We start from the raw sequence: 23,489 nt of genomic DNA on the forward strand, positions 1-23,489 counted from the left end.
TCACATATTGATTCTACAAACACTAGCGAGGTAACATTTATTCTAAGATTATTTTAATAAGTTCAGAATGAGCTGGAGACATGAAGTTCTCTCTCTAAATGTCGCTGATATTAATGGTCAATTATTTTTCATCTTGCTTTTCCTTTAAAGTAAAGGCATAAATAAGATTTCATGGCTTTAAACATATCTCTATCTGCCAAAAGAACTTGAGTTCACTTTCTGTAGCTCCACTTTTGAGGTGTGCACTCTAAAGACTAAGGAATTAAATTCTTTTTTAAAAGATTTTGGGCCGGGGCTGGAGCAATTGCACAGCGGGTAGGGCGTTTGCCTTGCACATGGTCAATCCAGGTTGGATTCCCAGCATCCCATATGGTCCCCAGAGCACCGCCAGGAGTGATTCTTGAGTGCAAAGCCAGGAGTAACCCCTGAGCATCACTGGGTGTGACCCAAAAAGCAAAACAAAAAGGTTTTGGGCCACACCTGGCTCTGTACTCAGAAATCACTCCTGGCAGAGCTCAAGGGACCATAAAGGATGCTGGGGACCAAACCCAAGTTGGCTGTGAGTACGGCAAGTGCCTTACCCACAGTGCTATCTCTCCAGTCCGAGCAATTGAATGTTTTAACCTTTGCTCTGCACTTGGTCTAAAGGAATTCTAATAATTAAATACATCTAGAACAGTCTAAGGCACTTCTGAAATTGATCAGAAACAATACTTCAAATGTTATCTGGACTTGCTTCACAATGCTCAGACTTTACCCTGTTGACTTTTTTGTTGTTGTTTATTCCTTTATTCTGTTCCTTTATTCCTTTGGTTCACATTATTACAAATTTGGAATAATTGCAACTGAATGATTTTTTTGAATTTTTATTAGTGAGACACCATGAGTTACAGTTGTAGACTTACATATTTTTGTGCTTGGGTTTCAATTATACAATGATCAAATACCCATCCCTCCACCAGTGCCCATTTTCCACCACCACGGATTCCAATATCCCTCCCCCTCACACCCCCATCCCACCCTGCCTCTGTGGCAGGGCATTCCCTTTTGCTCTCTCTCTCCTTTTGGGTGTTGTGTTTTGCAAAAGAGGCAATGGGTGGCAATCATGTTTGGTCTATAGTCTACTTTCAGCATGTTTCTCCCACCCTGTTGACTTTTAAAGATATAATGTTGGAGTTCTGTCACTGTCACTGTCACTCCCGTTGTTCGTCGATTTGCTCGAGCGGGCCCAGTAACGTCTCCATTGTGACACTTGTTACTTTTTTTGGCATATCGAATATGTACGGGGAGCTTGCCAGGCTTTGCCGTGCGGGCGAGATACTCTCAGTAGCTTGCTGGGCTCTCCGAGAGGGGCGGAGGAGTCGAACCTGGGTTAGCCAGGTCAGCTGCGTGCAACGCAAATGTCCTACCTGCTGTGCTAACGCTCCAGCCCAAAGGCAAAAGCAGTGTGGAGTAGGAGGGCACAGTAGAGGCAAGTTAAGCTACACAGATAGCATTTGAAACAGGCAAAAATATTTTGAATTATTCTCCAAGCAGTCAATAAACAAAAAGTGAAAATTTAAAATTCAGTCATTAATTCCTCTACACCTCAAATCTTTATAGCAACATAAAGTTATACAAAACAAAGAACCCAAACCTCTGTATTTTACTGAATGATCAAGACAGGTTCTTCCCACCCTCCTATCCTAGATTTTTTTTTTTTTTGGCCACATCCAGTGGTATTCAGAGTTACTCCTGGCTCTGCTCTCAAGAATCACTTCTGGATGTGCACAGGAGACCTTATGGGGTGCCTGGCATTAAACCTGATTCGACCATGTACAAGGCAAGCACCCTACCCAATATAGTATCATTCAAAACCTTCCCTTGAAGTAACATTGTTTTAAAACATTATATTGGAGCCCATGTCTGCATTTTTTTTTTATTTTTGGGTCACACCCAGCGATGCACAGGGGTTACTCCTGGCTCATGAACTCAGGAATTACTCCTGGCGGTGTTTGGGGGGACCATATGGGATGCTGGGAATGGAACCCAGGATCAAACCCACATGCAAGGCAAACGCCCTACCCACTGTGCTATTGCTCCAGCTAATGGAGCAATAGCACAGTGGGTAGGGCGTTTGCACGTGGCCGACCTATTCCTCTGTCCCTCTTGGAGAGTGGCAAGCTACTGAGAGTATCTTACCTGCATGGCAGAGCCTCACAAGCTCCCCATGGTGTATTCGATATGCCAAAAACAGTAACAACAAGTCTCACAATGGAGACGTTACTGGTGCCCTCTCAAGCAAATCGATGAACAATGGGAAGGCAGAGGTACAGTGCAACATACAGATAGGAGCCAGAGAAATAGTACATTAAGCTTGCCTTACTGACAAGCCAACCACGGTACACACCACATGATTCCCCCAAGCACTGCCAGGAGTGATCCCTGAGCACATGTACAGGACTAAGTTCTGAGCACCACCGGATATGGCTCAAAAACTAAAAATAAAATAGAATGCAACTTTATAGAGATGTCAGGTATACATCTGTAGTTTAATACATTAAGTTCATCATTAAAATTCAAACTTCAGTCCTTAAACAAACAGAATCAAAAGAATAGGTTATAAAGGTGGTATTAAAACTTACTACTTCATCTGCAAATCCTCCAGCCAGGACAAGAGAATAAGCGCCATCATTACTTCGACCATGAATCCCCCCAACATGAGGCCTATGGACACCAGCTTCGCTCACCTACAAATGAAGTAAAGAGAGTCAAAATGTCTTTAAAAAGTTAGTTGAGTTACATTTTTAAAATGCTTATCATATATCATTGTCTGATTAAGAAAAATATTAAAGATGCAATGGAGAATGGGTCTTAAACACATAAACCATATACTAATATTCAAATTTTCTAGCAATGTACATATATTACATTACTTTAATTTTAAAACATTATTAAAAATATCAATAAGAGTAACTCAATGATTATTAAAAATTTAATAATTTCTAATCGGAAACTATACTGCTTTAAGTAGGCTTCTTCCCCCACCCCACAGTAATTAATCTTGATGAAATTACCTAAATATATTAGCACTACTCAAAGGGGTAAAAAGAAATAATCTTATCTTTGGTTTTTTTTTTAGCACTTCCTTTAGTCAGTATTTATGTTAACTTTTATTTAGGAGAGTAAGTCCCTAAGAATACACCTGAGGTTGAAAGCTTTCTTAAAGTTCAATCTCAGTAAATGAAAAAGCACTAAAAGGCTTAATATTTTGATAATTTGGTTCTTGAATTCAAGCTCCCATTTTTTGGGGGGGAGTCACACCCAGTGATGCTCAGAGCTTACTCTTGACTGCATTCAAGGATCACTCCTGGAGGACTCAGGTGATTAGATGGGGTGCTGAGAATTAAACCCAGATAGGCTCTGTGCAAGACAAACACCTTACCTGCTGTTCTACCACTCTGCCCCCTAATGATTTTTTTAAACTTAAAAAAAAATTCCTTGGCAGAACTATACAAAAAGCTTAACAATAATATTAAATACCTTAGCTGTAATAAAAAAATAAAGTTATGAAAGGCATAGTTGATGCTTTGTTAATTCCCTGAGGTATGTTCCTCTCAGGGAGACCTTGTCATTCTTAAGAAAATCTTTCATTGGTGGGGATATGGTGCCGCCAGCAGGTCAATCTGTACCTGTGAGGCGAGTGCATCAGCAGCCTGGTGGTGCCTTTAGACTTCTAGATACCCCCAAATTGCTGCTGTACCTTTGGACAGACCCCAACAACTTGCGGCCAAGTTTACCAAGAAAGTAAATGGCCAAAAGTTAGGTATGTGGGAGACACACCTACATACCACCTCCAGCTCAGCTATATAATTGGAGGCAAGGCCTCTCTGGTTCCTGATCAAGCTGCTTAATGGTCATGACCCCAGAAACCTAGAGGCAGGTCTCAGAAGCCAGTGGCTTTTGACAGAAATGCGTCCGGTCCCCGCAGTAAGTTACCAGCACCAGGCCACCCCAGGGCGGAAAGGGTGCTGTCCCTCCACCTCCTCTTCTTGGTGGCTTGGTGGCCACCATCCTCCAGAGGCCATTGGACAGTCAGGTTTGGGGCCTCAGTGATTAGACACATGGGGTCTCATGGTATTGGAGTGGAGTCAGCCCATTCCTCCCCACCCCAACGAGACCCTAATTCACCGCACACGAACAGCCTCTCTGCTCCTATTCAAGCTGCTTAACGGCCATGATCCCAGAGACTCAGAAACAAATCTCGGAACCCAGCGACTTTTGACAGAAATGCCTCTGTCCCCACAGTAGGTTAATGGTGCCAGTCACCCCAGCTGGATATAGGTTTTGTGCTTTGGCCTATTCCACCTGGCGGCTTGGTGGCCACCATCCTTCAGAAGCCATTGGACAGTCAGGTTTGGGCCCGCAGTGACCAGACATGCAGGGCCTCACAGGATGAGGGTGGAACCGGCCCTTTCCTCCCCGCCACAACGAGACTCTGGGTCACCACCATGAACGGCCTCTCTGGCTCCTGGTCAAGCTGTGTAACAGCCATAATCCCAGAGACTCGGGAACAAATCTCAGAACCCAGCAGGTTTTGGCAGAAATCCCTCCAGATTTAATTGCTAAAATTTTGGAATTCCAAAATTGTGTGGCCACACTGTGGCCATGTGACATCATGTTATTCATAATCAGCAATAGAAAACAAATTAACTACGGTTGCCTTTTCGGCAGATCTGAGTGTTGGGGTAAAATCCCAAATAATAATGGTAGGTCTAGTGTCGAAATATTGAATGTAATCAAAGTAGAGAGAGAGTAATGTGGAAATCATCTGCCCCACAGGTAGGGGAAGGGTGTGGGATGGGGGGTATACTGGAGTTTTTGGTGGTGAAGAATGTCAAGAAAAAAATAAATAAATAAAATAAAATCTTTCACTGGGCCAGAGACATAGTACTGTGGGTAGGGCACTTGCCTTGCATGTGGGTGGGTTCAATCCCTGGCACATTCTATGGTACCCTGTTCCTCACCAGAAGTGATCCCCGAGCACAGCCAGGTACACTCCACCCCCCCCCCCAAAAAAAAAAGAAAAAGAAAAATTTTAATTGTAACAACCAAATGCCATGTGATACTATCTAGGTTAGAGCACTGATAATCAACAGAATGACACTGGTACAATTTGAAATTTTACCCTTTTGACTAAGCCAAAAAAATAAAAGTACCTGAACTCTAAATCTCCATGTTGATCCAACAGGAATCCCAGGAATAGGTCCATAATGATTTGAAGGAACAATAGTACATTCTTTAGTACGACCAACACAGGCCATTCCCTATAAATCAAAGAACAAGCTTTTTGAGAAATCAGTTAGGTTAAATCTTAAAGAAAGATTCCATATGACCCAGCAATTGCACTCCTGGGAATATACCCCAATGGCCCAAAAGCACAAATTAGAAAAATACATCTGTAGTCCTAGTGACTGTAGCACTATATTAGCCCAATCACGGAAACAACACACGTGTCCATAAACAGATAACTGGATATAGAAACCAGGGTACATACACTCAATGGGTTACTATGCAGCCTTCATAAAAGATACAGTCATGCAATTTGCTGAATCACGTTTAGTGAAATCAGTCAGAGGGAGAGGAAGACTCAGAATGATATATGTCATGTGTAGATATGAAGAAATCTCCTGAGGGAGTATCAAATGCCCAATGGCAACAGAAATGAAGAGCAGGAGAATTGGTCTTCGGCAGGAAGCTTGGCACTGGGGCAGGAGTAAGGGAGCAAGTTGGGGAAGGGAACACTAAGACTATGGGGGAGGGGAAAGTGCCTGCCACAGAAGCAGGCTGCGAGGTAGGAGAGAAGCTGGGGACACTGGTGGAGGGCAGTGAGTTCCCTGGTGAAGGGACTGATGTTAGAACAATATATGCCTAAGAAAGATCAATCATAAATATCTTTGCAATTTTGTAATTCAGTGATAAAAAGGAAAGCCCTTACTTAGCTCCCCTAAAATGCGACTAAAGTAGAAGCCCAGTTACTTTTGAATAACATAATTATTATATAATTAACACACATATCAAATTAACAGTATAAATTATGTAATTAAATAATAGTTATTTGTTAATGTTGTTGGCAATCATCACTAATTTCAATGTCACCACTAGTACTGAAACATAACTTGCATTGCTGTTATAAACATTATAATTAGAAAGAAAATGCAACGTCTTTTTTTTACCCTGCCCCAGTCTCTCCGGCTTTCTGTACTAGCTGATGGCATCTTAGCTTTCTTTTTACTCATTTTCAGTTTTTCACCAGCCTTTACAACTTCACTGGAATCAGTTTTACAGGACGGACAATACCTTTGAAAGAAAAAATAAGAAAATTTGTTAATGGGGCTGAAGAGATATGGTAACATAGGTAACACACCTTTAGTACAGAGCAATTGTAAAGCAGGCAAGGTGTTGCTTCTGCAAGCAGCTGACCTGAGTTTCATCCCTGGCATCCTGTATGGTTCCCCAGGGCCCTGCCATGAGTGATTAGTGAGCACAGAGCCAGGAATCACCCCCAAGTATTGCCAGGGGTGGCCCAAATACAAAAGAAAAAAAAGGGAAAAAAGAAAATGTGTTAATACAACATTAAAACCAATAATGGAATGGCCTATTTATGTAAAAACCATTTTTAAGATAAAAAATTTTTAGTGCTTTAAGAGCTTCAAAGTATTAAGCTTACAAAATATTTACATAGTTATGAGCACTGCCAAGTGTGGCTTCAAAAGAAATTATACACACACACACACACACACACACACACACACACACACACACACACATAAATAGCCAGAGAGGTAGGACAGCAGGTATGGCACTTGTTTTGTATGCAGGTGACCCGAGTTCAGTTTCCAGCCCCACGTATGGCTCCTCAGTTACTTCAGGGTTCATGCTCTGAGCACAGAGCCAAGAGAAATCCCTGAGTATCATAGGTCTGGACTCCCCCTCCCCCAAATAAATTAATTAAAAAGGCATACAGCCAGGGGCTGGAGGAACAGTACAATGGGTGGGGCATTTGCCTTGAAGGCTGGCATCCTGGGTTCAATCCCTGGCACACCATATGACCCAAGCGCCATCAGGAATGATCCCTGATTGCAGAGCCAAGAGGAAGGCCTGAACATCAGGAAAAAAAAAAGAAAGGAAAGGAAAGGAAAGGAAAGGAAAGGAAAGGAAAGGAAAGGAAAGGAAGAAAGGGAGGGAAGGATAAAAGGTATACAGGTAGAAATATTAAGTCAAAGACACTGTGTTCAGCACTAAAAGGTAGTATCAAGTCTCCAAAATAATACGACTGATTTATATTTGAAAGAACAAATATTCCAGGTTAAGGAAGAACTAGAGTAACTAACAGTTTATAAACTATTATAATAATCAAAGTATCAATTCCTAAGTATAAGATGGCTACCCACTTTATACATAAAGAACCACTTTCACACTACTTACAGAAATCTTCTATTAGTTCAAGGGTATTATTTTAAAAATGCAATTCTTAATACAGTCACAGTGAAAATTCTTGATCATCATACCAGTATTCTTCTTCAGGGATCTTCTCCAAAGGTGGGTCCAGGCAGTAGATGTGATATGCCATGTTACATTCATCACATAGAAGTTGCATATTGGGTTCCTGTTTCCCACCACACGTACGGCAGGAGCAAGAATGGCATTTCTTGTCTGGGTCTCCACCACAAGAATCACATTCAGGGTCATTTTTCCCTATTAAGAACAAAGTTATAGCAATCTCCATCTTAAGGTCACTATTGTATTTAAAAAGTCAAAAATGGTGTACAGTTCTATTAATAAAGGACTCATAAGGAAACATCATGTATGGAACTTTCCAGAATAAATGAGGTGGGGGTAGTGGAGAATGACGAGTAGCAAAGCACATGACTTACATATGCAAGGCCTGGGTTTGATCTTGGCATGACATAAGTGCCCTTCCTGTCCCCACTGTGACGCCCAGAACAGTTAATTCCTGAACTGCATACAAGATTGATGAATTATATTTTTAGGGTTGGAGCCAGGCATCTAACAGTGATCAATCTAATGACCCACAAGCATGAGGACTAGTATTCCCCTTTGTCTTAAAAACTGTTTGTTTTCAAAGACAGATTTTTTTTGGGGGGGCCCACACCTGCCAGGGCTCAGGGGTTATTCCTGGCTCTGCCCTTAGGAATTACTCCTGGTGGTGTGAGGGAACCATATGAGGGCCAGGGGATCAAACCCACATCAGCCAAATCCAAGGCAAGAGCTCTACTTGCTTTGCTATAGCTCTGCCCCCCAGATATGAAAGGCAAGTTTTGCAAGCAGGAGCCCTGGGCTTGAGCCACTGCACCATGTTGTCCCTCAAACAAAAATGTTATCTGTATTGACTTGGACTCCATAATGTGCACCATGACGTAAAGGAGCAAAGCAGAGAAATCACTAGGGCGCCATTTGGAGGGAAATAAAATGACACCTATTGAACAAAGTTACAGATCAAGACCTTTCCATGGGTAGTCAGAGCTAGGAGAGGGAGAGAGCTGTTGAGTTAGCAGGGCAACTTTGGTTTCTATATAGCTACGCCTCGAACATACTCTCTACTAGTAACAGCAGTATTTCTTTTACTTTTCATTTTTTGGGGGGCGTGAGCCACGTGTAGCAGTGCTCCTGATCACTCATGAGCAGAGCTAGGGGACCATATGCAGTGCCAGGTATCAAACCAGGCTGCCTGAATGAAAAACAAGTGCCAAGTGCCTTGCACCTTTTATTATCTCTCTGGCCTCAGTAAACAGGAATGAAGATGGGTTCCCCAAGCGGTTCTGAGGAGGCCTGGGGACCACCTGAAGCAATACTTAGACCACCAGATCAAGCAGGTCAATGCTGGAGTGTGGGGATGTGGAGCTAATTGCTCTCTGTGGTGCCCAGGACCACCTGGCAGTGCTGGGAGGCCTCTAGGGTCACACCTGGAGGAACTTGGAGGCCCCTACAGCTATGCGAAGTGATGCCCAGGAGGTCATGTGGTGCTTGGGGTCAAACCTTGGCCCTAAGGTATGCAATGCATGCACTCCTGGGCTCTTTCCTGGCCTCACTCAGCTGAGTTCTCAGTTTGTTTTGGTTTACGCCTGGAGCCACACCTAGGGGTGCTCAGGGAATTGGGATGCGAACCAAGCTGCAGGCATTTGCTTATCAAGCATCTTTATCACTGGGCAAGCATCTTTATCTTTCCAGCCCACTCACTTGATTTTTATTTTCTTGTTGCTGGTTCAGAACTCTAGAAAAAGGTAACAATTATCGTCCACCACACCTCATTTAAACCAAAACACATTTTGCCAAATTATTTTTTACTGAACTTAAAAATTAAATCACAACAGAGAGGTAGGCAGGTATACTGAATTCAAATAGGAAATTACACAGAATTTATTTATTTATTTATTTATTTAGCTTTTGGGGTCACACCCGGCAATGCATAGGGGTTACTCCTGGCTCATGCACTCGGGAATTACTCCTGGCGGTGCTCTGGGGACCATATGGGATGCTGGGGATCGAACCTGGGTTGGCTTTGTGCAAGGCAAATGCCCTACCCGCTGTACCATTGCTCTGGTCCCTGAAATGCTTTCCTTAGAAAGAAGTTTAAAGGCATAGCTATGGACCATAGAGAAAAGAGGTGCAGGCTCTTGTCTTGCATCCAGCTGACTCAGGAATTCAATCTCTGGCACCACATGACCTACCACTATCACTCAGTATGGTGCAAACCACCCTCAAATTAAAATTTAAAAAATAATAACAAAAGTATAGCTATGTGATTAGTTTTAGGCAAAGAATAAAAATATGCAAACAATAAAAAAACCCCACAAGGACGTAAGATAAGCCTTGCTAATCATGGCTTTTTATAGTGCTTTATTAAAAATGTCTGTCACATGAAATAAATTTACTTATTAAGTTTTTATTCCTAGGATATAACCATTTAAATAATTATAGAAAATATGCTTTCGTGTTCTTTATTCAAACATAGGTATATTAGCATTGAAAAAAAATGATAACAACTTATACAGATGAGTAACATGAAGTCTATTTATTGGCCCATTAAAGATCTTTGCCATCGCTCCATGGACGTAATGCACTGCATAAGGCAGGAAGTCTAATTCTCCGGTATTACATGGTTCCTACCAAGAGAAACCACCAAGCACCATTTCAGGAGTAGCCACTAAGTACATGGCTGAGAGTGGCCCCAAATGTATAGAGGGAAAAGGATCTTTGTTGTCTACTTCTAATGTTGAAACACTATGGTAAGAAGTTATTTCCTTGCAGAATTAACTAAGCATTGGTATGGTACTGGGCTGCCTAAAAAGAATGGAACTATCAGAGTCAGATACTGTAATCTATTTGGAAAGATTCTGAGGCACGTGAACAAAAAAAAATGCCTAGGATCTAGTACTATAACTATTAAATATGTATAATAAAAAGGTAAGGCTACAGTAGAATATTATGATTATGTCCCAGAAACTTGAGGCACACTCAGCATCATTCTTAACTGCACTGACATAATAAGTTTTGTAAAACCAGAAAGAATACAAAGGTTAGGATCCTGCCTGTCATGGGGCTGGGGACATGACCCTGGTTCAAATCCCAGCATCACATGATTCCCCAGGGACTGCCAGACGTGGCCCCTAAGTGCCACAGGTGGGGCCCAAAACCAAAATAAAAATTTAATTATTAAAAAAAAATTTGTGTGCCAGGGGAGATGGATCAAAGGTGTACAGCACCTGCTTTGCTGGTGGCAGGACCCTGGATTCAACTCCAGACATTACATGGTCCACCAAGCACCACCCGAAACACGAAGCTGGTAGTTACCCTGAGCACTGTCAAGTGTGGTTGAAAATCAACAACAACAAAAATCTGAATGATGGAAAAATAACAGATGGTTCACTTTTAAATTTTACTACTTTTTTACTGAATGCACCAGGATTTACAATACTGTTAACAATAGGGTTTTTAATTTAGACATTCTGTAACAGGAAAAATTGCTAAGAAAATGTCCATAAAATGTCAAGATTAGAAGAATATTTCTTGGAAAAGAGTTTATCATTTGGAAAAGTTATTAAATAAAAACAATTTTAGACTCCCAAAAAAAGTTGTCTTGGAAAATAAGTTCTTCTGATACAATGATACTATTTTATACTTTTCCAAAAGTATCCCCAAGACAAATTTCAATCATGTATGTCAGTCTAAACCTGTAAGAAAAATTCATACTTAAAAACTTTCCATCTGCTAACGAGAGAGGATGAGCTCCAGGTTTCTCAATCTTGAAGATTTCATTTACGAATGTTATCTGGCAGTCATTTAATTTTCCTTCGGTACCCCTGTTTGAGAAAGGAAGAAAGATTAACCTTTGACAACAATACATAGTCCTGTTCAAATGATTAAGTCAGTTTACAAACTCACTGAATTTTGTCTATTTTCAAATTAGAATGATATTACTGCAATCATTGTTATTGTTTACAGTAACAGGGAAAAAACTGGAGATTTCATTGTTAACTAGTAAGAAAACTTAAACATTTAAAGACAAAATAATTGAGTGTCCAAAGGTTTAGACATACTTTCAATAATATTATGTTTCCATAAATAAATTACTTTTATCAATGTCTTCCAAACACAAGTCATATTTTTAAGACATACATTATATCTATTTGCAAATGCTTCTTCAAACTTTCCTGCTATGATCGAAATTACATATGTTCTTTAATCTGTCAACTTTTGCTTTATATTTTTGAAGCTAGTTACTGGGAACATGCAAACTTAGAATTCTTAGTAATACTTAGTAATGTATTCTGTACCTTTGCTTTTCTGGTCATCACTACTTACTGACTTCATCTTTTTATTCTTTTCTTTGAAAAATTTTAATAAAATACACAAGTATTTAATAAAACTTAAATGTAGGAAACTGCATAAATGTATAGTTAACCCATTACATATAGGCACATATCCTTGTAACCACCAATCATGACAAAAGACAGAACGTTCCATTATCTCAAAACTTTTGACACATTCTATTCCAATCACAACTGTTCACTCACTCCCAAGATAGGTATTTTCCTCAATTTTCTTCAGTCATATCATATTTTCCTACCTTCCTAACCAGATGGAAATACTTGTCTGTTTAAAAGACTACAAATTCCCATAGAATCTTTTTTTATCTTGCAATTCAAAGAAACTCATCATTTCTTCTATTTCCCAAAGTATTGATTTTTATATCTGCACCCCCAAGGTGTAGTTTATTTTATTTATTTTTATTTTTTATTTGTAAAAAATTTTTATTAGTGAAACACCATGAGGTACAGTTGTAGACTTACAAATTTTTGTGCTTGGGTTTCAGTTATACAATGATCGAGTACCCATCCTTCCATCTGTGCCCATTCTCCACCACCCATGATCCCAGTATCCCTCCCACCCCTCTTCCCCCCAGCCCACCCTGTCTTTGTGGCAGGGCATTTCTTTTTGTTCTCTCTCTCCTTTTGAGTGCTGTGGTTTGCAAAAGAGGCATTGAGTGGAAATCATGTTTGGTCTATAGTCTACTTTCAGCATGCATCTCCCATCCTGGGCGGATCTTCCCAACACCCTTTATTTGGTGCTCCCTTCTCTATCTGAGCTGCCTTTTCCCCTAGCATGTGCGGCTGGCCTCCAAGTCACGGAGTAAATCTCCTGGTACTTATCTCGGCTATTCTTGGGTGTTAGTCTCCTATTTTGTTACTTTATATATAAATGCCATCTTTCTATGTCTGTCCCTCTCTTTCTGACTCATTTCACTTAGCATGATACTTTCCATGAAGTACCCAAAGTGTAGTTTAAATTGTGCTTTCTGACATCTTTATTTCCATTAAATTGACTGCTGGCTTTGAGCAAAGGTAAAAAATAAACACCCTTAATTCACTGATTATTTTTACTGGCACATGATTCGCCAAGTTGTTTATATATTCTTTAAGTCTGGTTTTTGCTAAAACGGCAGAGCCGAGTACTTGTGACAAAGATTACCTGCAAGCCCCCCCTCTGCTACTCCCCCCGTCCTCAGAAGGCCTACTATCTAGATCTCTATAGAAAACCAAGTCAATCTTCACACTAAATGCTTATCCAAAATGCAGGTTCATTTACTCAGTAAAATTATGTCAGTTTCCATCAAGTAGTACCCAGTTTTTTAACTGTTTCTTCATATACTCAGTGCCTGTATTTATTGATTGGGGACTGGAAAACTATATTATTCCCCTTCTTGTTTATGTGCTGAAATCTACAAAGAGATGCCTGGCTTCATCAAGCACTGGTAACCCAGTAGTATTGCTTATATAACAAGAGCAACCACTTTTTTTTTAAGCAGTTTTTTTTTAAACACTTTTAATATAACCAATGATTTTCTGTTTCACTAAGAACTCACGAATTTGAGATGTTTAATCCACCAGTTATTTTTCTTATTAAGATTCAAACTGTCTCCTCTTTGGTCAATGACTCTTCCAGTTAACACAAATTTTTCTTAAAAGAAACTTACTCATCTTTGCAGACTACCTTTTATCCTCTGTAAGAGAAGATATTACCAAGTTCATCTTGTACATTTTTCTAGTCTCAGCCAGAAATCTCCAAGGAAGAAGATTGATTTCCTTAAGGTGCAAATGGTTTCTTCAAGACCACAATTTAGGAGTAGGAAAGCTTACTGAAAGCTGACAGACCACTTCAGTGGACAGATATAAAATTTAAACATATATATTAATACAGCTATAAAAAATCTTTTGTGTCCAGATGAAGCATTTCTGTTTATATTTAGGAACGGAGAATAAATTTGCTTGTTGCTCCTGGCTGGGGAGTCAAACCACGAGGCAGTCAGGGTCATCACATTGTAGGACATGGCAGCACCACCTGGAAAGCTAACTCATGGTCTCAAGCCTGCGTTAGATACTGGCTAAACCACTGTGAGCCATCATCCATCTTCCAGCCCTTTCTCACTGGGGATCTCCAGACCTGCTTTTGGACAGGATCACAGTTTACACCAGTGTCGGCAAGTGCCTTAAGCCACTTGTCATTTTCTGGACCTAGATAAATCTATTTTTTAAAAAGTTAGCTTTATATGCTGCTGCTTTTTCCTCCAATAAGAATCCCCGTTCTCAGGAGCTGCAGAGATATACAGCAGGTAGTACAGTGCCCGCTTGCATTCAGGTGACACAGATTTGATCCCTGGCACTCTATATGGCCCAAGCCCTGCCAAAAGTGATCCCTATGCGTAGAGACAAAACTAAATCCTGAACTCTGCTGAGGCCCCAAAACAAACAAACAAACAAAAAAAAAACAAAGAAAAAGAAAAAGAAAAAAAAATCCCCGATCTAAAAGCCATTAGGAGGGCTGGAGAGATAGCACAGTGGGTAGGACAGTTTACCTTGTCCGCGGCTGGCCCGGGTTCGATTCCCAGCATCCCATATGGTCCCCGGAGCACTGCCAGGAGTAATTCCTGAGTGCAGAGCCAGGAGTAACCCCTGTGCATTGCCGGGTATGACCCAAAAAGCAAAAAGAAAAAAAAACAAAAAAGAAAGAAAAACCATTAGGAGGCCTGCTCTTCAAGCCCACGTTCTCTCTTGAATATGTATCTTGCTTGCTTATTTCCCGCTCATGTCAGATGGGCAATGTGCCTATGTCATACAAGATTTAAGGGAGGCACATCAAACAAATGTGTGAACACACAATCATCCTACTGATAAAGCTGAAAAGGATCTGTTTCTTTGCTTCTTCTTTCCTCTCTTCCTGTGTTTTCTCTCTAACTCCCTCTCCCCTCATATCTTTCTAAAGAAATTTCAATAAAAACTACCTTGCTTCATTAAAAGGCATAGGAATGCCAAAATCAGAATGCACAAATACTGCTTTGCTTTACTTTTCATTACACACAAGACCGTTTCACTGCTTGTTACAATTTCTATCTTCCTCCAAGTCTTAGATCTATGGTGTCAAGTCATATAACTATTAAGTACCACAATTCTCTTTGATCCCACACTGTTATAGTTCTAAATGTGAAAACATCCCTAAGGTCTATCACTCTTCTTTAAGTCAAAAATCTCTTAAGTCATCTTGAGAGTTGAGGACCAGAGAAATTACAGAGGTTAGTAAGCTTACCACCTTACATATGAATGACTGGTTCAAATTCCCAGTATCACATATGGGACCCTGAGCACCACTGCCAGGGCTCACTCCAGAGCACAGAGCCAAGAAGATCAGGTGTGTCCCATTCTCTCCCCCCCACCCCCCACCCCTGCAAGTAGTAATCTGGAAACAAGATTAAGGAGGTTCATGACGGTGATAATAAGAGAACTCTTAGGAGTAGTGAAAAGGCTCTGTACCTTGATTCTGGCGGTGGCAAGTATTTAGACACTTGACAATATTCACTTAAAATATCTAGCACATTAATGCACATGATTTATAGCGAAAATAATTTTTAATCATGAAAGCTCACTTTTTGAAATCTCCTGGTTTTACTCTCCCTTACATTTTTAAAAAAATTTTTTTGGGTCATACACAGCAATCGTTAGGGGTTACTCCTGGCTCTGCACTCATGAATTCATTCTTGGGGTACTCTGGGATGCTGAGGCTAGAAACCAGGTTGGCAGCAGGTAAACGCCCTATTTGTACTTTTTTTTGTTGCTTGGAGGACCCTTCTAGTACTACTTGATCAAAGGACTGAACAGTTCAATCCAAGGGTCTGGCAAAAAAAATACTGCTCAGAGTCCAGTGATGCCAAGCATCACCAAGAGCACCCCAGCAGTGCTCAGGTATCATGTGGTGGCAGGGATTGAACTTGAGGTCTTGCACACATAAGACAAGTGCCCCGGACCTCTGAGCTATCTCTTTTCTCCTACCTTTTTGTTGTTGTTGCTTTGGGGGCCACAACTAGCATTCAAGGCTTATTCCTGGCTTTGTGCTCAGGGATCACTCCTGTTAACGCTTGAGGACCTGATGCAGTAACAGGGGAATTGAACCCAGGTCATGTGCATACAAGGCAAGCACCCTACCTTCTGTGCTATCACTAGGCCTAAACGAAAATAAAAGATTTGTACTCTTTTCACCTTTCTAGATTACTATATATTTAAAGATTTTTTAATTGAATCACTGTGAGGTAAACCCTTATAAAGCTGTTCACAGATAAGTTTCAGTCATACAGTGTTCTAACACCCACCCCTCCATCAGTGTAGTTTTCCAGACCAGTCAGTATCCCCAGTTTCCCTCCCATACTCACCTCCAGCCTGCCTCTAGGGCAGGTACTTTTCTTCCCTGAACTCCCCACCTCCTCCCACCATTCTGGGCACTGTGGTTTGCAAGACAGATGCTGCGAGGTTGTGTATCTCCCTTTACCTACTCAGTTCTTGTCCAAAATGATCATTTCTAGCGACTGTTGTCATTCTGGCACCTTTCCTGTCTTACCTACCCTCTGCCCACACAACCCACAGTTGTGGTTGTTGTGGTTGATTCCAACTATTGACCAGTCTTCTTGGTACCTGTTTACCCTGACCATGGATATTAGTCTCCTAATATTTATATATATTTTTTATATACCACAAATGAATGCAGTCTAAAATATATTCTTGTATTTTCAACTTCTGACTTCATTTTGAAAGTCTTTTATAAGTAGCATATAGTTTTGTTTTGTAAATCTTGCTTGCCTTGATTTTAATTTTATTGCTTATTCACATGTTGTTATATAATGGCTAATCTATTTACTTTTTGTTTCTACCATTTCAGTTTTTATTTTATTCTTCTATTTTAACAGTCATGATTACATTCCAGGAGGAGCGATAGCACAGAGGGTAGGGCATTTGCCTTGCACTCGGCCGACCCGGGTTCGATTCCTCCATCCCTCTCAGAAAGCCTGGAAAGCTACGAAGAGTATCTAATCCACCCATACAACAGAGTCTGGCAAGTTTCCTGTGGCATATTCGATATGCCAAAAACAGTAACAATGATAGGTCTCACTTTGTGTTCCTGGAGTGAGCAGACGCCATTGGGCTACACCAGCACGTGACAGGGACGAATGGAGACATTACTGGTGCCTGCTGGAGCAAATCAATGAGCAACGGGATGACAAGTGATACAAGTGATTTAGTATTTCATTTCCATCTTAATTTACAAATGTTTTATCAAAGTTTAGTAGTTGTTGGATATTGCACCATCCAATCCAGACAAGTCATTCTTTTTTCCACTAGTTTTCCCCAATTATTCCTGAATTCATAGCAATATTTGCTAACTCCATCTTCTCACTGAGATGTCATGCATTTTAGTCTATACATATTCAAAACCTCATTTTTAATGTTTCTAATAGTCTATTTGTACTTATATTGTCACCTTTTTGTTCTCAAATCCCTTTCCATTGTCTGTCTGATATTACAGTCCTTTTCTTTTAAGATCTCCCTTTAGTATTTTTAGTGCATCTTTTCGTATTCAATTCTCTGATATTTGACTTGGTAACATCTTCATGTGGACTTTTTATAGGATCTTGTTTATACATTCATAGAAATATATATAAGTTGAGAATGTATTAGTTGCTTGGCTCATGCCTGAAGCACTTGCAATGTGTGCGGGAGGGGAGATGCATGTGAGACCAGATATTGAATTCAGGAATTGAAGATCATATCCTCAACTACTTAAATTGAGAAATTTTAAATCAGAGTTTTCAGGTCCATCCCTTGTGTTCTAGCTCACACAACTTGCAATGTAACAAAAACAGTTGTATTTCCGTTATTTTTATCTTCTGTTTTCAACAGCCAAATGCAATAAGATACTATTTCCTTTAACCTGCTTGCAAGGTTCACAAAACTGTCATAGTAGGCTGACAGCTTTAAAACGTTTCCGAAAATTCTGTGTTTTTCTTGTTTGGTGGTCCATCCACTGACACACAGTGGTTATTCCTGACTCTGCACTCAGGAGTCACTCCTTGTGGGATTGAGGGACCAGATGGGGTGCCAGGGATTGAATCCTCGCCAGCAACATGCAAGGCAAACACCTTGCCTGCTATACCATTACTTCAGTCCCCAAATCCTGTTTTCTAATCTTTCTACCCTAATTCCTCATGTGGGGAACTGCAAACATATGGAATACATACCTTTTCACCAAATAATGTAACCCATTTTCTGTGTTGTTTTCTGTTACTTTTTCTGTCTTTGCCTGATCAACTATCAAGATAATTTTCAAGCATATTTCTAGTTTTGGTTTTTCTTCTTCTGGTTTTGATTATGTGATGCTACCTTTCAATAGCTCAGTCTTTTAGGTTCATGATGGCGGTGGATATAAGACATTAGAAGCTTCAGATGTTATCTTGCCTCAAAGAAGGTCCAAGTTTTCTTATGCTGAGTGCTACTGTTGTGACTGAACATTTTAATAATCAACTCTATACTAAGGGCTGGAGCAATAGCACAGCGGTAGGGCGTTTGCCTTGCACGCAGCCAACATGGCCGACCCGAGTTCGATTCCCCCGTCCCTCTCGGAGAGCCTGGCAAGCTACCGAGAGTATCTCGCCCGCAGGGCAGAGCCTGGCAAGCTACCCGTGATGTATTCGATATGCCAAACACAGTAACAACAAAGTCTCCAATGGAGACGTTACTGGGCCCGCTCGAGCAAGGGAAAACTGGTGCATAGCCTTCGTAAGGTTTAACCTATTTGTTTTGCCATGGGCATCCACATCTTTTTTGTATATTCTGTAGGACCATTAAATCAGTGATGGTAAAACCTATGTGTGCCATCTAAGTCTTTTAAGTTCAAATGTTTATTCTATTTTTTTTCTTTGCTTATGTTTTCATTCTAACCAGCAGAAGCTGAGTATTTGGCAAAAAATATGACAGGAATATGCTTGAGGCATTCCAATGCCAAAAGCTGATTTCTATCCCTACCCTGCTATCAGTTGCTACAAGCTAGATTTGCTCCGCATTCATAATTAGAAGTCTCCATGACAAAAGCAACTACAAAAGTCAACTGCTTTCAAATACAAAATTGTATTTGTTTGGCTATTCTACTTGCTTTAGACAAGAATTCTAATGTAATTAATTCTAATCTAATTAATTCTAATCACTGCTAGTGATTCCATTCTACTGGGAAACAGAAACTCTGTGTGTGCTTCTTTACACAGTGCTAAGATTAATGTCACATAAACATCAAAACTAAAATCACTTTCCTACTCATTTACCTATTTTAGTTGAAGATTTACCATACCCTCAGCATAAATTGATGAACATACAGTTTAAAATCAAAACTTAAACTGTTCATTTTTTCAAGAATTGTGTGCACGCGTGTGTGTTCCCCTCTCTGTACCAGGAAGAAAAGTATAAATTTTCATTAATAAATACCACTTTATTGCTGGAGGCAATAAGATGAGATTGAACAACAAATCTAATCTATATAATGAACATAACATAATAGATAACAACCCTTATTTGTCATATATTTTCTGTCTTCTTGTCACAATTTATTTTCCAATATAATAGCTATGTTACAATTTGTAGTACTACTTGGACTGGAGAGATAATATAGTGGGTAGTGAGCCTGCCTTGCATGTGGCAAACCGGGTTTGATTCCTGGCACTTCGTATGGTCCCCTGAGCTCTACCAGGTGTGAGCCTTAAGTGCAAGACCAGGAGTAAGCCCTGAGCACTGCTGGGTGTTCTCCACCAAAAGACAAACGAGTAATATTCAATATGACTCAACAGAGATTCTCCAGTTTACCTTCTACCCACTTTTATTTCAATCTAATAAATCTACGGTTATAAATGCAACATTTCACAAAGAACTGGTCTGTCAAAAGGCAGTTCAAGAAGAATCATCAGATAAAGCTGGGACAACAAATGGACGCACACAACTGTGAGATGTGTAACTTCATGAAATTTAAGAAAGAAAAATGGAAAAAACTAAAGATGAGGTGTCTAAGAGGGTTCTAAGGTAAAGGTTTCTTTTATAGTCAAAGATAAGTGAAAAATAAACTGCCTTACAGATTAAAAACAAAATATACTCGCTTGTTTCAATATTACCACTGAAAGAGAAGTGCTTGTATCTCCTTAAAGTTGAAGTACAAGATATCATTCATGCAGATTTACAGATATAAATTAACAATACCTATATTGTCTTTTTAAAAAAAGTTCAAGCAGAAAATTAAGTTAGATGACACTCTAAACCAACTAGCAAAAGGAAACTCAAAATTCTGAAAGAATTTAGCTTCAGTCTACCAGGAACTTTAAGAGTTATACTGTTTTCAGAGGATTCGAAAAACTAAATCTAAGATTCTATTAAATATTTTATTTACTGAATAGACACTGTAATAAGTACCTAGAAGATGGTCTAACATAAGAGCAAACAATAATCAAGGCACTGACAGTCTAATAATACAACCAGCAGAATGATGGGCCCCAGAGATGTGCATGTTCTAAGTCCAGAAAGCCATCAATATGTGCAAAAGAAACTTAGCAGAAATGATTACAATAATAACTTTTAAACAGAAGAATCATCCAGGTTGGCCCAGGTCATTAAGAGAAACTGAAAAATAGAAGAGGGAAGGAAAAGAGAGACTGGGGTTGTAGAGGGATAGTTACAAAAGAAGAGATATTGAAATTTAACATTGTTGGTCTTGAAAATGGAAGAAGCCAACCAGACTATCAGAGTTAGGTGGCTGCTAAAATACAGAAATGAAAATATAATTTCCTTTAAAGTTCTTAGCAAGGTAAGGATCCTGGATGAAGTAATACATATTCCACACACCCCTTTCTTTCTTGACCACCCCCGATCCCCCCAGCAACTCCCCCAGCCAGGAGCGATCCTTAGGCACGGAACCAGGAGGAAGCCCTGAGTACCGATGGTGTGCATTCCTCCCCCAAAATAAAAAACAAAGATCAAGACAACAACTCTGAAATTTTAGCCAAATAAGACTCATCTAAGACTTTGCCCTACAAATGGGATGCAATGCAGACCAATCTCAATTAACAAAATATAAACACAGAAGGCTTAACCTGTAACATGTTAGTAATCTCTTTTACAAGGGCTTAATGGCGCCATACAACAATTCTTATTAACTTTCTTCTAGGAAAACATTTTTGATTATTCTTTCAACAAATTTTTAAAAAAATTTTTATTAGTGAAACACCATGAGGTACAGTTGTAGACTTACAAGTTTTTGTGCTTGGGTTTCAGTTATATAATGATCGAGTATCTTTTAGCAAATTTTTTTTTATAACAAACAACATAAAATAAATTATTGAGGGCCTGCTATGGGAGCAGGATTAAGGGGAGGTTGGGGAAATTGGAAATAATGGTGGTAAGAAGTGCAATGGTGTCGGAATATTGAATGTCTATAATAAATCATCATGAACAACTTAGTAAAACACAGTGTTTATATAAAAAAGTATAAGGGAAAAATAAAATTATTTAAAAAAGACTCTGTCCTATTGTACTGTACAATAGAACATTTGTTCTGTTGATTAAGCCACTTATTTTGTGGTAAGCTGTTATAGTAATAAGAACTTAATATAAATGAGGTAAAAAATACAAATACGCTAAATGCTTATAAGAAAAATAAGTCAGAACAAGGGAGAATTCAAGCAATTTATGCCTTGGTCATGTATATATAATTTTGCACAGCTTGATCAAGAAAAGCATTTTTTGAAGTGACTGAGGTTTGGTTATAACTTGACATTATGAAACAGTGGTACATTTACTAAGAAAGTCATTAAAGAGATTGTTATGGTAAACAACTATAAATAAAACTTAGTAAATAAATCCATATAAAAATGACCCTGAAAATTAAGTATGCTCATAGCTTAAGTATTAGATCAAATTATTATTTTACTATAGAAATCTGAATTCAGATTCTACTTGTATCCACCTAAATTTTGGATTGGGATTGTGGCTTAGTGGTAGAGCACTTGACTTGAATGTGTGAAGAAGCCCTCTGTTCAATTCCCACCACTGTCCCTTCTCAGAAAATATTTATTACTATAGTAATGACCAAAATATTCTGACGAATGAACTTAAACCCTCACCTTTTGTTTTAAATTGTTTTTCAAACTAAAGAAGCAACATAATATATAGCAAGTTAAAAACAGAACTTGATAGCTAGAATTAAACAGTTCAAGCATTTTCACTTTTTGGTACTCACAAATTAAAAACAGAAACAAGCATGAACTTTAACTCCAAGTTCCCTTATCAAATCTCCAAGGCAGATAAAAAATCATGTCCTCTATTTTGCTTCTTCCTTTGTACCTTCAATACAATAGAGAGGATCAAAGCTAAAGATTACTTTGCAAAAGTCTAATAAAATGTCTGCTAAACCTCTGGTGATACTGATTAAAAAAGTCACAAACTATGTTTGGGAATAAAAAAAGGATTATGTATATGAAGAGGAATATTACAACAAAGGTTCAAAACATTTAAAAATATAAGAGTACCAAATAAACATATGAGTAAAATTTAAATAAAATAAGAAAGTGTCTATAAAATTAAACCCTACTTCAAGAACAAAATGAGAATAGTCCTATGATCATCACAGAAATTGAATTAATTGTTGAAAAAAAGCCATTTCTCAAACAAAGTTCATTGCCAGAAAACCTTTAGGAAAAGTCCTATTAAGCATTCAAGGAAAGGACAAAATTCTGTCATAAAATATAGAAAGAATATTCAAGCAAATTATTTTTAAAGCTAAAACAACTTTTGAAGAACAGCTAGACAGAAAAAAATGCATTTTTTACTCATTAACACAACTATAAAAATCCTTACATGATATATTAATCCTATCCTATATACTGTTAAACAAAATCCAAGAAAGCATATCTACAAAATACCTGCATCAATTATAGTTACTGGTGGAATTCTGAAAATTTCCCTTGAAGCTCAAAGAGAAAAGAGATGCCTGCTATCATCATTTCTTTTCAAAACTGTGCTAACAGGCAGCTAATGAGTAAAGATGAAGAAGTGACCACGGATTAAAAATAAAATGTTAAAAAAACACAGATGATTATGTTAAAAATTCCAAACCCATTTAAATGTAAATTATAATTAGTAACTCAGTAAGGCTACTAGATCCAAGCTCAAAGGTTACCAGTATCAGAGTGAAAAATGAACTAAAAATATAACTTACAGCAACAAGTGGTACTTAAGATTAAATAGGAAAAAGGGACAATAACAGAACTCTGGAGAGATTATCAGGACAAAACTCTCAAAATGCCATTATTAAAATATTCTAAACCTATAAATGTATATTTCATATGGATCAACCTAATAAAAACATGGGGGGAAAATCACATTCATGGAGAAGACTGAATTCAGTGCCTATCAAATCCACAAAATTTTTAATGGGGCAATTAATAAGATAACCGGAAAATTCAACTGGAAGTACAAAGATCTGAGAGAACTACTGAAGACTGAGGTAGAAAGATCTGTCATATGAAAATGATGAAAAGGATACACAAAATGGATCAATAGTACAGAATAAAGAAA

At 39.0% G+C, this 23,489-nt stretch overlaps 1 protein-coding gene and 1 non-coding gene across 2 annotated transcripts in view; both read right to left on the minus strand.

Annotated features, from left to right (window-relative positions):
- UHRF2 (ubiquitin like with PHD and ring finger domains 2) overlaps nucleotides 1–23,489 on the minus strand; it is an 87,552-nt gene that overhangs the window by 13,269 nt on the left and 50,794 nt on the right. Inside the window, exons 5-9 of the mRNA XM_056130574.1 lie at nucleotides 11,254–11,363; nucleotides 7,551–7,737; nucleotides 6,216–6,339; nucleotides 5,199–5,306; nucleotides 2,625–2,729 (exon numbers count right to left, since the gene is read on the minus strand). Of these exons, the coding sequence (XP_055986549.1) occupies nucleotides 2,625–2,729; nucleotides 5,199–5,306; nucleotides 6,216–6,339; nucleotides 7,551–7,737; nucleotides 11,254–11,363 (634 nt within the window). The remainder of the gene's footprint in view (nucleotides 1–2,624; nucleotides 2,730–5,198; nucleotides 5,307–6,215; nucleotides 6,340–7,550; nucleotides 7,738–11,253; nucleotides 11,364–23,489) is intronic.
- LOC130038804 (small nucleolar RNA U13) lies at nucleotides 14,648–14,748 on the minus strand. The gene has a single exon (XR_008794791.1). It is a non-coding gene; the product is annotated as a small nucleolar RNA U13 (small nucleolar RNA).

Source organism: Sorex fumeus, unplaced genomic scaffold (assembly GCF_029834395.1).
Source record: "Sorex fumeus unplaced genomic scaffold, SorFum_2.1 ptg000079l, whole genome shotgun sequence".
NCBI classification, from domain to species: domain Eukaryota; kingdom Metazoa; phylum Chordata; class Mammalia; order Eulipotyphla; family Soricidae; genus Sorex; species Sorex fumeus.